Source organism: Microchirus variegatus, assembly GCF_963457635.1.
Source record: "Microchirus variegatus genome assembly, chromosome: 22".
Classification (NCBI taxonomy): Eukaryota; Metazoa; Chordata; class Actinopteri; order Pleuronectiformes; family Soleidae; genus Microchirus; species Microchirus variegatus.
Genome location: NC_139823.1, coordinates 2906677 through 2925129, shown reverse-complemented (window position 1 = coordinate 2925129; position 18453 = coordinate 2906677). Strand labels below are relative to the sequence as shown.

General features: G+C 42.2%; 2 protein-coding genes across 2 annotated transcripts; both read left to right on the top strand.

Annotated features, from left to right (window-relative positions):
• Positions 1-551: 551 nt before the first annotated feature.
• On the top strand, positions 552-16491 carry gpr156 (G protein-coupled receptor 156). Its single transcript, XM_083908621.1, has 10 exons — positions 552-732; positions 4845-4997; positions 8710-8837; positions 8935-9070; positions 9156-9266; positions 10353-10478; positions 10617-10712; positions 11681-11917; positions 13750-13908; positions 15152-16491. The coding sequence occupies exons 2-10, from the start codon at positions 4881-4883 to the stop codon at positions 16466-16468; spliced, it is 2427 nt and encodes an 808-aa protein (XP_083764747.1). The 5' UTR covers positions 552-732; positions 4845-4880; the 3' UTR covers positions 16469-16491.
• Positions 5724-8536, top strand: LOC310943108 (E3 ubiquitin-protein ligase TRIM21-like). Its single transcript, XM_083908622.1, has 2 exons — positions 5724-5754; positions 6224-8536. The coding sequence occupies exon 2, from the start codon at positions 6226-6228 to the stop codon at positions 7879-7881; it is 1656 nt and encodes a 551-aa protein (XP_083764748.1). The 5' UTR covers positions 5724-5754; positions 6224-6225; the 3' UTR covers positions 7882-8536.
• Positions 16492-18453: the final 1962 nt, after the last annotated feature.

Genomic DNA, 18453 nt, shown 5'->3' with positions numbered 1-18453 from the left:
ATGTGTGTTTCTCTTTCCATTAAAACCAGTGCTGTTATTCAGTGTGTTTATTTGCACAGAGTGAGACGCCCTGTCGCCCCTCCCCCCCCCCCCCCCCCCCCCCCACACACACACACACGCCACCCAGTCCCCTGTGGCCCTGCAAAAGGGATGCACACACCTGCACTGACAGACAGACATAGATATTTAGTCATTTACCCATTTATCCATGTATTAATTGTGTTTTCTGTGTGTTGTGTTTGTTACGCTGGTCATGTTATTAACTAAGAAAGAAAGAAAGAGGTTGTGTTTTTGTGATTGTGTTGCTGTGTTTGCTTTATGTTTGTTGTTGGCATTATTTATTGTAAATGGAGCTCTCTCTCTCTCTCTCTCCATTTACACAACACACACACCTCTCTCTCTTCCTCCACACACACCTCCCTCTCTCTCTCTCTCTCTCTCTCTCTCTCTCTCCATGCTCACATGAAGTCTCCCTCTCTCTGGCACACACACACACTCGTTCCCCTCGGGTGGTGTCCGTGTGTAGTGTGTGTGTGAGTGTGTGTGTTGCGTGTGTGTGTTGACAGACACTTTGACAGATCAGTGTTAGCTCGCCTAGTTATGGGAGTCGATCTGCAGCGATGTTAGATCACGCAGAGTTTTTGACTTTCATCAGAACGTCTGCGCTTTTTACGCGATGGACTTTGGAGCGGAAAGAAGCGACGGGAGCCACCGCGCGCTTTGGACACCGAGGTTTGCGCTTTTCATTTTCTGTCACTTATATTCTTATATGGACTCTTTTCTTTATTACCTTATTTTGTTTTACACAGCAGTTTATTCTGATTCTCTGTTATGTTGCTATAGTATTTAACCTGTTTGCATTTAATGGATGCAGCTCTGAGTGAGCACATGTTTTTACGCACCTTACCACCCAAAAATGAACCATTCCGTTACCGGTGGCGAACAGTCAAACTGTCAGATGATATAAGTCCTGGCTTTAATTAAATACTATGATACAGTAGTCGACTCTAGGCCCTAAAACAGATCATTCTCCAGTTAGTTCAATCATTTATTGAATGTTATTACACTCTTAGAAATAAAAGTGCTAAGTAGAACCATATAAGGTTCTTCAGCTTGTCCTCAGAGAACCCTTTTTATAAAGGTTCTACCTAAAACCCTTTTAAAACCCTTTATTCAGGAAAGGGGTTTTAAAGGGTTCTCTGGGTCGAAATTCTTACTGGAACCATTAGTGTTACCAAGAACCCTTGAAAAACCCTTTTATCGGGAAAGGTTTTTTCAGAAGCAAATGGTTCCAGGTAGAACCTCAGCCCGTGTAGAAGGAACCTTATGGAACCCTTATTTCTAAGAGTGTAGTGACAACTAAAGGCTATACAACAACAACTACTACTACTACTAATAATAATAATTATTATACCACTCACTATAAAAACTTAAACAAAAATCTGTTTCCCAATTCACAAAAAAATGACCTTAAATGCAATGTTTTGTCCCCAAACCAAAGATTGGAAACAGTCTTTACTGACTTGCTCCAGTCATAAAGGAGCAAAGGCACCAAAGCATATTAATATTGAAGAAGCTGAAGTAATTTCTCTTGTTTTTATGAAACAAAACACTCAATCAGTTGTCAAAATAACTGATGTTTAATTAATTGAGGTCTATGAATGTGGACTCTGTTGTGTGGCTTGTGTGGTCCAGCGTTGGTGCTGTTGCTCCCTCAGCTCTGTCCTTGATAAAAGTGTGACACAGTGACCACTTTAAAGAATCAGCCTGTATCTGGACGTGCGTTAGGCCTGTGGTGGGATTTCAGGGTCAGTAAATTGCATTCTAACGCAGCTTAAAGAATAAACGTATAAACGGATTACCAACAGAGGAGGAATGTTTGAATATTGGCCCCTGGATCAGGCTTTACATCTGACAGAGCCTGCTCCTCTAATCTTAGAAGAGAAGCAGAGAGATTGACAGGACAATGCATGGGCTTAACTCTTTTTTGTTGTTTAAAGTTTTAAGGTACAGACCAAAACCTCAGGTCTGCATGTTGGAGCTCAGAGGCTTGTTAGAAAAAGTACATAGTTTAAAAAAACTAAAAAGTGAAAGCTAAACTCCACACAATGTAGACCCGCCCCAATATTTTAGTAAGACGTTCAAGGCCACAGATAGCTCAGGTATTGTGGTTGCTTCGGAACGTTAAATACACTCCTCATGTTTATTCGGAAACTGTCAAAACATGTCCGTAAAGCCAAAGTCGGCCTCTGCGTGAGTGGCTGCACTGTGACCCCCCTCCCAAGCTAGATGTTGGCCCGACCTTTGTTGACCTCTGTGGGGTTTCTCCTGAGCTGAAATCTATGGATGCAGGTTTTTTTTTTTTTTAAACTGGGCGGAAATGCCTCTCTCTGCCGGCCTTTTCCTGCGGGAAGCAGCAGAACTGTGATCTAAAATTGGACAGTGACGAAAGGACAGGGACAGGAACTGCAGACATTTCCCACACATGCTTCGCTGAGGTCTTCATTGTTCTCTTAACACCATCAATTATTGGAAATAAATCACCTTGGGTTTCACTCGATAGACCTATATAAGGCATTTCAAACATAAAAACCTGTCGTATGCTCTGTGATCTTTGATTTTTGATCACAGACACACGTTTCAATCATTTTGACTGCTTAGTAGTAATTACTATGTAAGTCTGCTGTAAAACTGTGGTATATTTTGCCCGAAAACGTGTTTGAGTGAGGCAACTCACATTGATTTTTATTATAGTTTAAAACCATTATATGTTATATCATTAAAATAAATATTAAGTAACTTTTCATAGATTTTACCATGACATGTTGGGCCATTTTGGGATATTGATAAATAAGACACATTTTTTTTTTTTTTACAAAGATGAAAATGAAATAAAATATTTATTTAGCAACTCCTGTGTTTAATTGCAGTTTTTCCTCAATTGTTTACACACAAATACTGGTACTTGAGACACAATGACTACAACAGGTAACTCATGCACCAACCCCCCTGAACCAACTCTGCTAAACTACAAGCACAATTCCTGCTTTACACTCAAATTGCAGTTCTAAAACACCCCTTTTTTTTTCCAAAACACTGCACACAATTCTCTGCATTTGGCACAATTTTCATGAAGAAAAAAATCTGTTGTTTTCACAAGGAACACAGTCATTCAAAATTCTAAAGTTAATTTCCCTACTATGCAAATTCATCACATTGGAAAACACCTGTCACACAGGTTTACAATTTGCAATCAGTGCGTTAGCATAAAAGAGTTCTGTTTTGTATGTAGACCACTGTGTGTGCAACTTTGTGTTGGTTGGGATGGACACTGTGTACATTGTTTTTGTGGGAAATAAATAGGAATAAAATATATTTGTTACTGTGTATTTGTGTGTTTTGAGTATAAAAACAATCCATCCATTATCTACCGCTTCATCCTCCACCGGAGGGTCGCAGGGTGACATAGGGCGATCGGCGGGGTCACACCCTGGACAGTTCGCCATCGTCCATCACAGGGCCGAGAATTGTGTGTAGTGTTTTGAGAAAAGTGTGTTTTAGAACTGCACTTTGAGTGTAAAGCAGGAATTGTGCTTGTAGTTTAGCAGAGTTGGTTCAGGGGGGTTGGTGCATGAGTTACCTGTCGTGGTCATTGTGTCTCAAGTACCAGTATTTGTGTGTAAACAATTGAGAAAAACTGTAATGTAAAGTTTCATTTTGTCTGTTTTCATAGTCATTAGAATTTAGTTGGAAAGGGAACTTGGCTTGTAGATAAACTGATAAAAGAGTCATTTATTATTATTATTATTAATAATATTAATAATAATAACAATAATAATAATAATAATAATAATAATAAAGAAACTAAATGTATTTATTATATTTATAATCGCTTTTCATAACATTCTGGATCATTTTTTTGTTGTTGATTATTAAAGTGATATGTTAAAATTAGTGTAAGAACAATTCTTGAATTCTGCTTGTTTAAGAACCCGTCACGTAATCTTAAGGTCATCTTAGTCATGTTACAGACAGTGACACAGCATGATTCCTAATCACACGCTTTTTCACATAGACACTTATTACCTGTCTGCAAAACTCTATCAATACAAGTGGACTCAGTCACAACATCAGGAGCCTGAGTCACGGCAGCGTTCGCACTGATCTGACTCTCAGTCTCGAGTGGATACAGCCCAGAGCATCAGGTGAAACTGTGCCGCACAATTAAACCTCTAACGTGTCAGTGCAGCGCAGCTAGCCTCATAAATACCTACGGCAAGAAGTGACAAACAGTTGTTTGGTGATCGTTGATGGATTCAGTCTCAGATAAATAATGATAGCTGCAGCCCGTGAGGCCCACAGTGAAACTGTGAGTGTGCAGCATGTCGTCCCAGTCTCTCTCTCTCTGTCTTGATGTGTCACAGCAGAGTGTGAGTGTGTGTGTCGGCTGGTGCACTCTCTGCCCTGATGACGTAGTTGCTGTGGAAACTGAGGATAAGCAGAAACACAGAGACTTCCTGTCAAACAGCCCATGTGCTGGCAACTCCATTTGTTTTGTGGTGGGGAAACATTAACACCTAATCATCCTCACCTTTATTTGATTCTTTTTGAGTGTTGATTTGTGGCTGTGGTATGTTTCCTTGATTTATATAAATGTCATGCAAAATGAGAGTTTTCTGTGAGAGCACCACACTGTGGTGGCTACACGTCCTGCAACAGTGAAGTGCAACGCAGAGCTGGAAGGAAATAGACGCAGGACTTCATTTGTGCATCATCACTGCCTGTAATTTTGTGACTGTCATCACAACCTTTGTGTGTGTGTGCTTTCTTTGTTTGCTCCACAGGATGTGTGCGTAAAAGTGGACGGACTGGGGTCAATCATGGAGCCTGAGCTGAACTGCAGCTCCCACTGTGATTCCCCTCTTTGCTTCATCCACTCAGGGGTCAACAGGCAGGAGGGCCTCGAAGTGCTGCAGAGGCTATGCACTGTCAGCATGGTAACTTCTCTATCTATCTATCTATCTATCTATCTATCTATCTATCTATCTATCTATCTATCTATCTATCTATCTATCTATCTATCTATCTATCTATCTATCTATCTATCTATCTATCTATCTATCTATCTATCTATCTTATAAAGTTGCAGCTGTTAACCATCTGCGTCGAGGCTCAATGTGTTGTGCATTATGTTCTTCTGCATACCTCTCTGCCTGTAAAGGGTTGAGCTCATGCCTCTCCTGGCTTTCTATTACCTCAAACCACTCTTGGCATTCTCCTTTGACATTGACCCGGCCTTGTCTCCCAGAGAACTGCTGCTCACTACATTTTTTCTGAGTTTCGGGAGTTTAGAGACAGACGCGTGAGAAAATCTCAAACTTCCTTTTTTTCGGCAAATCGCCTCGACCATGTCTGCATGCCTAAACACACCAAATTGCTGCAAAATGTTGGTATTTGATAGGTGCATCAAATGGGTGCACCTATCAAATACATGAGATTGTAACTTTTAAAGTAGCATTTTGCGTGTACTGGTCATGTGGTCGGTATCAATCCACTCAGTTCAGTCGTAGATATGTGGGAATGTTATTGGGGGAGGACAAGTGAAGCTATGTTTAGTATCATCTGGTAAGTAGAGATCAGCAACATGGCATGTCGCGGCACAAGAAAAAATAGAAACTGAAGCAGGCAGTGACACCGTGTCAAGCAACTCAGACACACTCTTTCCCTCCTCGTGCTACACTCCATGAAAACAAGGTGAGCTGTCTCTTTGGATTCTTCCATGCTTTACAATGTTAATGTATGTTTAAAAGTGTAGTTATCATGTTTACACAAGGGGACACTAACAGAGATGTGTTTGATTTTAATATGGTAATGGATTCTTCTTTGTAATCGTACGTTTTGTGTGGCCGACAGAAACGATTTAACTCCATACATGTGTCAGATTTTTTTAGCACAAATGATATAGCACATTGGTTCTCAAAGTGCGGCCCGCAGAAAAATTTCTGGCGGCCCGCGATGAATTACAGTTGATAGTTTTAATCCAGGAGCTACTAAGCTTGTGAAATGTTTATTGGACATTACTGGATACAGACCAATAAGTGGAAACTGTACAAATGGGATTTCAATCGTTGGGTTCCTAAATTGGCCCTCAGGTATCAACACTATCAAAAAGAAAAGCAACAGAGACATATTCCCTAAAATCCCACCTGCTTTTCTTCCTCAGATATGGCCGCTGTTGGCACTGCGCTGTCAAAGGAGCAGTTTCTTTGCCCAATCTGTCTGGATTTGTTCAACCAGCCAGTCTCCACCCCGTGTGGACACAACTTCTGCCGCGAGTGCATACAGGGATACTGGCAGAGTGCTAAGTTGTCGCAGTGCCCCGTGTGCAAGCAGAAATTCTCCAAGAAGCCTGAGCTCAAAGTTAACACCTTAATCTCTGAGTTGGCTTCTCAGTTTAAGGAGTCCCTGGAAAAAAGAGATAAAGGTGAAGAGGAGCAGCATTTGGGCCGGGAAGGAGATGTTTCATGTGATGTGTGCGTTGCGGAAAGAGTCAAGGCTTTTAAATCCTGTCTGGACTGTTTGGCCTCGTTCTGTGAGACTCATCTGGAGCCCCATCATATGCTCAGCACTTTCAAAAAGCACCGCTTGATTAATCCCACCATGGACATGCGAGACAGAGTGTGTAAGGAGCACGAGATACTCCTGAACCTGTTCTGCGACACCGACCAGACATACGTGTGCCAGCTCTGCGTCAAGAGAGATCACAAGGCTCATCGCATCGTTCCTGTGGAGGAGCAGAGCCACGGCAAGAGAGCGCAGATCGGAAAGATACGCAAACAGGTGGAAAAAAACATCCACGGTCGATGGCAGGAAATCTGCAAAATCGATGAACGCGTGAAGCTCAGCGGGGGGAACTCAGACAGAGAGACCGAGGAGAGTTTGCAAGTTTTCACCAAACTGCTGCAGCTTATCCAGAGAGGCCAAGCGGAGGCGGCAGAGCTGATCTGGGCAACGCAGAGACGAGCTGAGAGCAGGGCCGGCGGAATCATCGCTGAGCTACAGCAGGAGATCGATGAGCTGAGGCAAACCAGCGCAGAGCTGGAGCGGCTGTCGCGCACCGAGGACCACTTTTACTTTCTCCAGCGCTTTCCGGCGTTCTCCACACTGTCGGCGACCAAAGAGCGGTCTTATAACCCTGATGTAGGAAGTGCTGTGTACGTGGGCCTGGTGAGGAGAGCAGTCAGGAGAGTGGCGTCGCAGATAGAGGAGACTGTGAAAAGTGAGGTGAAGAGGCTGTGCGTGATAGAATTCCGGAGGGCTCAACAGTGTGCTGTGGATGTAACTCTGGACCCCGACACAGCTCATCCTAAACTGGTGCTCTCTGGAAACAAGAAGCAGGTCTTTCACGGCGACACAGCGCTCAGTCTTCCTGACAACCCCGAGAGATTTTACCCAGGTGTAAGTGTTTTGGGAAAGGAGGGTTTCTCCTCTGGCAGGTTCTACTATGAGGTTCAGGTAAAAGGGAAGACGGAGTGGGATGTCGGCGCTGGGCTCGAATCTGTCAACAGAAAAGGAGGCAGCATGCTGAACCCAGAAAGAGGCTACTGGACGCTGGGTATGAGAAGTGACAAGACCTACTGGGCGCTCAGCAACGCTCCCGTCTGTTTGCCGCTGGTGGAGAAGCCGCAGAGAGTCGGGGTGTTTGTGGATCTGGAGTGGGGCCAGGTTTCCTTTTACAACGCGGACTCCGGTTCCCATATTTACTCGTACACTGGATACTCGTTCAAGGAAAGACTCTTCCCCTACTTTAACCCGCGGCGTAACCATGGTGGCATCAACTCTGCACCTCTGATCATTTTACCTGTCAAAGTCTCTGCATGAATGCTTTCATTTAGAGTACATCTGTATCATGTTCATGTTAAAGATGAAGTTTTCTTCCACTCTCATACTTCCTCTGGTGTTTCCTCCTCCTTCTTCATCAGTTTATACATTGGGCTTATGTTCTGGCTGCTGTACGAACATGGAGACACAAGATGGCAACCTCCATATTGCAAGATCCTTGCTTAAAGGTGCCATATGTAAGAATGTGGCCAAAAACAGTTACTGCATTCAAATTCAAAATACCGAGGTCTTTTAGGTTTCGTTTTTTGTCGTAACTGGCAACCCGTGGTTGCTCTGCAGCTGAGACTCTACTGACTGCAATGATTGGTAGACGGCGGTAGGTGGCGCCACATGCCAAAACATGATTTCAAAACATAAACAGTGATTTACAGTCTGCAAAAGATTTTTTTGTAATGCAAATATTTTGTCTGTACTGTTGTTGTTGGTGAGTTCAGTTTGTTATATGAACATTATTCCTGAGTCTCTGTGACATATTAGGAGGATTTTATGGCCAGTTAATTAAATTAGTTAATTAATTAATTTAGATTTATTACATAATGTGATTGCACATTTATACACACTTAGAAATAGTATATCGATTAAATTTCTGCCAATAAACCTGCCTAAATATTACAAATTGGAAGTGGTAAGATGTTTGTGGCTGTGTTTGATTGAATTAAATTGTGTTTACTCAACTGAAATGTTGACTCTGGATGTTTTGTTTGCTCTAAAGTGAAAAGACACACAACAACATTTAAATGATGTTTAGTTTACAAAATATTTTCAATGTGACTCTAAAGGATCCTCATGTACATGTCTTGCGCACAGATGGCAGTGGAGCTCCCGAGGCGTTCCCTCTCCCCAGTGCTGAGTGCTGTGGTGTGGACGCTGCTCTGTGGTGGCATCCTGCTGGCATTCTGCTTCCTCCTCTTCACCCTGCGCTTCAAAAACAACAGGTAGCGAGGAGTGAAGAGTGAGAAGCACACATTGTATGAACCACAAAAAGCCGTTTTTTTCTGAAACTGAAACTGTGGCGTGTTTTTCTACCCTCAGGATAGTGAAGATGTCCAGTCCCAATCTGAACGTCCTGACTCTCTTAGGAAGCTTCCTCACTTACAGCAGTGGCTTCTTGTTTGCTGTCGACGAACGACCGCACTCACAAGGTGGAGCGTCGACAGCCGTGCTGCAAGTAAGCGCTCGCGTTCTCCTCACTGCTCCATAAAGTCGCTGAATAAATCCCTGTCAGTATATTTAAGCAGTGCTTTCTTCTGCAGGCTCGCATGTGGACGCTGTGTGTCGGCAGCACCCTGGTGTTTTGCCCGATTTTGGGGAAGACGTGGAGACTTTACAGAGTGTTCACTCAGCGACTGCCGGACAAGAGAGTGGTAGGCGCGCTCTTCTTCTGACCTGTTGGTCATGTCTCTTTAAGCAGGTGCAGGACCTTGTAACTGCTATATTTTGTCATACAGGTACACCAGGATGCACATATACATATATGTATACATTTTTAAAATTGTCACTGTTATTTTACATTCTATAGAAGTTAGAAGAAAAAAATGTGGGGGGGGAAAAAGCTAAAAATGATGAATGGAAGACTTTTTCAGGCCATGGAATGCACTATATAAGTTATTTCTGTCTGATTATACACTCTTAGAAATAAGGGTTCCAAAAGGGTCCTTCTACAAGGGCTGAGGTTCTACCTGGAACTGTTTGCTTCTGAAGAACCCTTTCCCCGAATAAAGGGTTTTTCAACGGTTCTTGGTAACACTAATGGTTCCAGTAAGAACCATTTTGATCCAGAGAACCCTTTAAAACCACTTTCCTGAATAAAGGGTTTTAGGGTTCTTGGTGGAACCCTCCAATGAGGATAAGACGAAGAACCTTATATGGTTCAACTTAGCACTTTTATTTCTAAGAGTGCAGTCCTATAATTCTTTCTACCAGTTTTGCCACATCCCCATTAAGGCATATACTCCATCCATCCATCTTCTACCGCTTTATCCTCCACATGAGGGTACTGTGCCAATCTCAGCTGTCATAGGGTGATAGGCGGTTACACCCTGGAAAAGTTTGCAAGTCCATTCTCAAGGTCAATTTAGAGTGTCCAATCTGCCTAATCTCCATATTGCATGTTTTTTTGGACTGTGGGAAGAAACCAGGGAACCCAGAGAAAACCCATGCACACATGGGGAGAACATGCATACTTCATGCAGAAAGGCCCTTGTTCCGCCTGGGTCTTCTTGCTGAAAATGCAAGAGTGCTAACAGCTACACCAACCATGTGAGCAGGCATATGCTCCATATAAATGAATTCGATCTCATGCCTTGAGCCACTGAATGCATTTCATAGGAGGCTAACAGTAGACCTTTGTCCAGATACTATCGAAACACAGAATCATCTCACAGTGAGTGGCTTTATATGGATGGTGAATGAGTTTGGTTTTTAATGAGATCTGTGACTCTCTGCCTCAGATAATCCGAGACATACAGCTGATGGGCATGGTGGCTTTGCTGATCCTGGTCGACCTGCTGGTTCTCACCATCTGGAACCTCACAGACCCAATCAGGTGTTCCAGATCTGTCGGGGCTGTTGTCAAGGTAGACTTTTATTTTATGAAGCAGTACAGATTTTGATTGTTGATTGATCACATCACAGTGTGGGTATTATTATGCCAACTTTATGTGCCAAACATAATACAATTTAAAGTCACTAATAGTGTGTGTGTTCTATTGTAGGTCGCAGACAGAGGCATCTTCTACTCTTTGTCACAGATGGACTCTTGTTCTTCTGGATACTCTTATCTGTGGGCGATCATTATTGCTGTTCAGAAGGTTAGTCGTCTCTCTTTTATTCAAGTGCAGTAACTTAGTCACTTGATCTATTTACATATTCATAGTTATTCTCTATTCAGAAATAATGAATTCAAGCAACATGTATGCAGTTAACGACAGTATACCAGAAGGTGACTTGATGGAGATCAAGACCAGTATGTAAACTATAGAGACTGGAATTAAAGGTCCAGTGTGAGAAAATTAGTGACAGACCATAGAAACAAGGCAATATGGTGGTCTCCATAAGTACATAATATTAATATTAGTCTATTCTAAGGCCAAATCATACACCTATGCAAACATACATATTTGTATTATATTATACTACCGTTCAAAAGTTTGGGGTCACCTATACAATTTTTTTGTGTTTTCCATTAAAAGTCGCACTTTTATTAATCAAAAGAGTTGCAAAATTAACAGAAAATATAGTTAAGACATTGACAAGAATAGAAATAATGATTTTTATTCTTCAAACTTTGCTTTCGTCAAAGAACCAGCAAAACTGTTTTCATCCAATAGCCTTCTAACATGATTAGCAAACACAATGTACCATTAGAACACTGGAAATGGGCCTCTATACACCTATGTACATATTCCATTAAAAACCAGACAGTTTACCACATTAACAATGTATAGAGTGTATTTCTGATTCATTTAATGTTATATTCATTGAAAAAAAGTGCTTTTCCTTAAAAAATAAGGACATTTCTTAGTGACCCCAAACTTTTGAACAGTAGTGTACATTTCTTCCACACAGCTCTCATAATGTTACACACTTCTCTAATTTTGGTGTTTGAATGTTTGAACTGCTGCAGATGTTTGAGGTTGTACAGCCAAATAACTGTTTTCTAAGAAGAAAAAAAAATCAAGTACTTATCAGTCACTAAGTCTTATATTAATATGTAAAAGATGAATAGTGCCTCCAACATAAACAGCAAACTAACAAGTGTTCCTGGATCTTTTTTCAGGGAAGTCTTCTCCTCTATGGCACTTATCTGGCAGGGCTCACCAGCAACGTCAGCCACCCTCCAGTCAACCAGTCGCCCACCATCATCACAGCCGTTACTCTGGTCACCCTCTCCTCAGCTGTGGTCGTCCCCGTGTCCGTCTTCTTGCAGGCGTGGCCCAACCTGGTCTACAGCACTGTGGCTGGAGCCATCTTCATCTGCACATCGGCGACTAACTGTATGCTGTTTGTGCCTCAGGTTAGAAACACACACACACACACACAGGGTAGGGGTGTGAAGTGTATTTGAATCATTGTCTGTATTTATTTTTTCATGATTCTGGGGATGACACTGGTATTTTTGTAGAACATCTCATTTGACTATTTAGGCTGAATTGTGTGGCAAACAGGAAACCAATACAGACAGGGATAAACTTTAGGTAGACAGATGAATGACGGACATCCTCTTTTTTGATTGATCAAGGCAATCGGTGTGACTCACACAGAAAGTGTTTATGAGTCAAAACCACGTAGGCTATTGCAAACAGGTTTATGAGTCTCTGGGCTGTCTGGCACTGAGTTTGTGTGACAATACAGGAATGCATCTCCAATGGAGATGAAGGAAATATCTGAGCCATGAGTAATGCACTCAAATACACCTGGGCAGGTGATTTGGTAACATTTATTTGTAGCACGTGTATTTCCACAGTTACACCAATGCCAGGTCACCTGCACGGTGAGTTACGAAAGAAGCAGTGAGAAGCAAATAGGTTTTGATTGCAGAAGTTCAGCTCTGAAATATTCCCAACCTTAAAGGTGCATTATGTAATAAATATGAAGCAACTGGCCATTAAATCCTTCTAATATGTCACAGAGACTCAGGAATAATGTTGATATAACAAACTGAACTCACCAACAACAACAGTGCAGCCAAAATATTTGCATTAAAAAATATATTTTGCAGACTGCAAATCATGTTTATGTTTTGAAATCATGTTTTGGCATGTGGCGCCACCTACCGCCGTCTACCAATCACTGCAGTCAGTAGAGTCCCTGCAGCCGAGCAACCACGGGTTGCCAGTTACGTCAGAAAAACTAAACCTAAAAGACCTCGGTATTTTGAATTTGAATGTAGTAACCGTTTTGGGCCACATTCTTACATATGGCACCTTTAAACTTACCTCGCACCAGTTACTAGCAGGACACACATTTTTATTTCAACTGCAAACATTAAGATATATGAGCTCAGTGAATGAGGTGAGTGCTCATAAAAAGCACCTCATGAGTCCTAATATCAAAAAAGTGGCACCTGGTATGGTCTTCTGCTGATTTAGCCCAGGTGCTTCAAGGTTTGACGTGTTGTGCATCCAGAGAAGGTCTTCTGCATACCGTGGCTGTATGTGGTTATTTGAGTTATGTTTGCTCAAACCAGTCTGGCCCTTCTCCTCTGCCACTCACTGTATATTCACTCTTTTTTCATACCATTCTCTACTAACCCTACAGATGATTGTGCTTAAGAATTTCAAGAAGTTTCTGAAATATTCAGACCAGCCCATCTGGTCCCAACAACCACACCATGCTCAAAGTCTGGCATTCTGGTGTTCCATTTGAATTTAATTGGATATAATAATATGGCTGATGCTTGTACCAAACATCCATCCGTCTTCTTTATCCTACACATGTGGGTCACAGGGGGGCGCTGGTGCCGCTTCTACCAAACACATTTTGAATTTCACGACCATACTTTAAAATGCCTGGTATGTCTATCTGCGTTCAGAGTGACTACCGACCGCCTTTTTTACGCTGCAGGGAAACCTCACGTCCATGAGAACAATAAATCTTTCCATCACATTCAAAACACCATACACTAACAAAACAGCTTTAGGGCTACAAAGTTGTCCCTGCCCACTTATGTTCCCTGCACACCAGAATGGAACAAGGTGTGTGCACTCACCTCATTCCACCTCCCTGAACAAAAATCAGCAGCTATAACTATTATATAGAACTGTCACTAATTGGTGCACCGCCCTCTTTTTCTTTATGTGCTACCTGTCACATAAAGCTGTACCATTCTTTCTCTCCACCATGCAGCTGACCCAGTGGCGGCAATTTGAAGAGGATCAGAACAACCCAGGTCAGATGGCGAAGTATTTCAGCAGCCCCAGCAAGAGCCAGCCATCTGTGTACAGCCAGGATGAGATCTACTACCTGCTGGGGGAGAACAACTCCATGAAGAAGCTCCTTAATGAGGTGCTACATTAGTACTGTCTGCCATTTCATTTTTGTGAGCATGTCTTTTAAATTCTATTTTTATTTGTCTCTGAATTACACTACACGTCTCTTTAACCCTTTAACAACTAAGCCTCAAAATGCCTGTCTGGACTTTTTTTTTTTTTTGCTTATTTTAACCATAAAAGGACCAGAAAATGTCCTATGAGTATTTGCTTTTGAACATTGTTCCAGAATAAGTTTTAATACCTGGCAGTTATTTACAATTTACTAAATGTTAAAGTAGTGTATTAAAGGCGCCATATGTAAGAATGTGGGCAAAAACGGTTACTACACTCAAATTCAAAATACCAAGGTCTTTTAGGTTTCGCTTTCTCCGCCATTGTAGCTCAGACGTTTAATGGCAACCCGTGGTTGCTCGGCAGCTGAGACTCTACTGACTGCAATGATTGGTAGATGGCGGTAGGTAGCGCTACATGCCAAAACATAATTTCAAAACATAAACATAATTTGCAGTCTGCAAAATATTTTAATTAATGCAAATATTTTGTCTGTCCTGTTGTTGTTGGTGAAAGTTTTGGTAACACTTTAGATTAGAGAACACATATTCACCATTAACTAGGTGCTTACTAACATAAATAAGTAGCATACTAGCTATTTATTAGTAATCATTAAGCACGTATTAACACCTTATTCTACATAGCCTAATTCTACCTCTATTACGACATGAATTCGATTGAAGAAGATGAGGAAGATTTTTCCTACATGAGGTGTTAATACGTGCTTAATATTTACTAATAAAGGGCTAGTATGCTACTTATATGCATGTTAGTCAGCACCTAGTTGATGGTGAATATGTGTTCCCTAATCTAAAGTGTTACCAAAGTTTTATTTAGACAAAAACACTGTCGTTGTACATGAACACCCGATTTTGCGTGTTAAATTTGAAATTTGTAAAACAGGGTAAAGCATATTTTAAATAACATTTGTTTGAGTCTTTGTCTCATTACCGAAATTACCGTAATAACCACGTCTCAGCTTTCAGAAACCGTTGGAATTTTTCCGATAGGGCAAACCGTCATGCAATTACGGTAATGCAAATCGCGCTTGCACAAACGTGTCGTCTGCAATACGCTCGGTGTTAAAGGGTTCAAATTCTAACAGTCCATGTCACTTTAACCCCTCCCTCTTGTTTACACATACAGCACGTTTTCCCCCACATCTCAAAAATTTCCTTTCTTGCCTTTGTCAATGCACATTCCAGAAAAACGCTGTGATCGACAGTCTCCAGGAGCAGGTGACCAACGCCAAGGACAAACTCCTGCGCCTCATGTCAGCCAGCCAGCCCTGCGAGGACCAGGACATGGACTCCTCCACCACCAACCTCAACTCCTCCTCCACTCAGACCACAGAGCTCCAGTCTGATGGCCCTTCTTCTTCTTCCTCTCTACCTCAAAGAGACCATGAATTACAACTCTCCCGTCCTCACTGCACCGCCGCCGCATTGTCACCTCCTGAGCGTCCCACTGCGTCGTCCCCGCTTTCCGCTGATGTGTGTGCGGGTGTAAATCAAAAGAGCGCGTCAATCCCTGGCACCGCAGACACGAGCAAAGCTGGATCCAGAACTGTGGATGATCTCAAACAGCCTGTGTCAGTCCCGTCCTCTGGATTGCTCAGGACGACAGAGGAGACCGTTAACTTTGTCAATTCCCTACAGTTCCGTAGAGGGTTAAACCCCTTTCCGGTGGAAACTTTTGGCAATCGCAGTGGCCTCACACCTCAGCTGAGACCGACCGGCTTTGTTAGCAGTGAGCAGTTGCAGGAAATCCTCCAGGAGCTCAGTTTGGACACAGTCATAGAAAGTGCGCTTCGCTCTCCTGCTCAAACAGCAGCCAGGACGCCCTCGCAGATAAAATTCACAGAACCCTCGCCTCTCTCCTTGCGGACGCCGTGCTCCCCTCATCCGCCTGTTCTCTTTCGTTACCCCAGCATCTCCCCATATGCGATGAGGAAACGGCGGCCACCGTTCAGTCCATCGAGTAGAGTTTTGACCTCTCCGTGCTTCTACACGGGATGTGAACAAATAAAGGAAACCTGCGAAAACCAAAATCCAGGCAAGAACCTCGATGGGGTCACCGGTGATGGTACCCAGAATCAACACAGTGACCTCGTGCTAGACGAGGAGGAGGAGGAGGAAGAGGAGGAGGAGGAGGAATCAGAAAGGCATGGTGTAATAAGAAAACATCAGAGGTGTGTTCCAAAATCTCACAGATGTTCAGCAAAGCGCTGTGCAGAACACGATCACGCAGCTCCGTGCGATGTGGAGGCAGCTGGTGATAGAGAGCAGCACCGCAGACACATCAGAGACTCCTGTGGGTCCTGGGACTCTGATTCGAGCAGCTCAACGGACTACTGTTACTACCACCGTCCCTACTGCGACTCCTGTCTGCAGCGGGGCTCCGCGTTCTCCTCCGACAGCTCCTCGGACTCCTCCGACGGCGAGTACGAAGGCTACACCAGCCTCTACCGCTCCTCGCACCCTGTGGTGTTTAAAGAAGACCTCAAACCCACCTTTGTATGAACATAGGTTTTTACTGCACTTTAATTTAATGTCTGAAAAACTCATGGACTGACACATTTAGATGGGAATGTGGTGGATTTGCATCACTTTCAATAGGAAATGTTTGGTGCGTTCTGTATGAAGAGAGGGTTTGTAGACTTCATTTGTTGTAGCTTGAACGCAAACGCCGCCGTTTACTTTTTAATATCACGTATGGCCTTATTTTGTGTGTTTCTGCTGTCAGATAAAAACTTTTACATTGCAATGAAATGTCTAAAGTCTCACATTTAGTGCAACAACAAAAAGGCAGAGAAGAAACATTGAAGGTTTTTCGAAATGTGCAGTATACTAACTATCATACTGACCATATTTATTTTAATATTTATTAGTTAATTTACAGAATAACTCTCTGTCTCACTTTTGTCCAATGCCTACAACGTCTATACAACACGTCACATGCTTCTCGTCTATAGCTGATTTACATGAGACACCACACACTTTAAATGAAATTATTATTATTAATATTATCCATATTAATTCAGAGAACCCAGTTTTGTGAGTATGGCACATGTGAGTGTGTGAGAAAACCATTGTGCATTGTTTTTTCATGCTCACTCTGCATCTTAAATACAAAAATGGCAACGTTTATAAAATGCTGACACTTGAGAAATATTACTCTGACCCAAGTTTGCTGTGTTCATTATAAGAATAATATGAACTGTGGGAAATGCTCAAAGACAATCGTTCACTGCTGGTTTTGAATATGTTTGAACTGCAGTCTGGACAAGCAGAAACTTAGACCTCGAAATAACGATACAGTTACTCACATTCACTTCCTGAACTGTTCTTATTGGGTATAATTCGACAATCAGCAGTGAATGAGAAACCCCGTTAAAACTTTCTTCCAGGTTCCAGTTTGACCTCTTGACCTCTTTAATATATTCTTTTTATTACCAAGTATACATCGGGTAGAATACATGATACTTACACAAAGTAAGTTTAAACAAACAAACACGGCACATCATCATCAATCTTAAGTGGATTGGACTTCCACACAACCTGGGTACTGTACTGTAAAAAGTGAAAAAAAGTGCAAGCATGAGCCGGAAATTCATAGAACAAAATCAGAACCAAAAATACACTGAAACATCCAACATCAGATGAAATGGACAGTATATGACAGGAAGTATCGCCTTGAGAAATCGTTCATACTGTAACATTAACCTCTCTCAAGTCCTTCAGGTATTTTAAGACTGGCCCCTACACTTATCAAACATTGACCGTCTGCCTATGTGTATTTCTATTTATCTACTATCTAAGTTTCTCCATACATAGGGCGTCGCTAAGCTCCCTCGACGGAAAAAAACCTTGCTCTCACCGTTGTTGTTTTTTGTGAGCAGTGCTTTATAAACCGATTCCTGTTTACACGTGCATGTCCAGAGTCACATTATATGTTTTCCGGTGTGCTCATATGGATGCAGATGACTCTCTGTTGTTTTTGCACAGTTTGTGCATTGTCTTGTATCTTGTCCTGCACCGTTAAATAAAACAAATAAACTAAATATTCATTTACATGTTCTATAATATCACAAACTATCTATATTATACATTTCTATTCACTGATTTGTCCATCTCTCTCCCTTTCCACTATCCACTCTCCAATCTCTGTGTTCGTTTTTGCCCGAGGAGCGTCTTCCATTACTTCCGCTTCGCTGGCAGTTTTTGAGACGCCGCTGCTCCACATTCTGCGTACGAGCCATTGAAGGACAGCCTGGGAGGGATATCCTTTGCTATAAAGCACAGAGTATAAAATAAACCACACAAAAGACTGAATACCAGCATCACTCCAGCAACAGAAAGGCTTTCCTGCCAAGCCAAAGATAAGTGACCTGCATTCTGTTTAGGACTGAGGAAGTGGCCGAATAAAAATAGTTCAGTCGCTCAACATTTATTACCGTCCGTATTACATAATTAAAGAAAAAGATGGTTATTAGATCTTATAGACT

Excerpts from the sequence above, each read along its gene's own strand:
- LOC310943108 (XM_083908622.1), top strand. The coding sequence starts at position 6,226 with ATGGCCGCTGTTGGCACTGCGCTGTCAAAGGAGCAGTTTCTTTGCCCA.
- gpr156 (XM_083908621.1), top strand. The coding sequence starts at position 4,881 with ATGGAGCCTGAGCTGAACTGCAGCTCCCACTGTGATTCCCCTCTTTGC. Across the intron at positions 4,998-8,709 it reads GGCTATGCACTGTCAGCATG|ATGGCAGTGGAGCTCCCGAG; the intron begins GTAACTTCTCTA and ends TCTTGCGCACAG. Across the intron at positions 11,918-13,749 it reads GTATGCTGTTTGTGCCTCAG|CTGACCCAGTGGCGGCAATT; the intron begins GTTAGAAACACA and ends TCCACCATGCAG.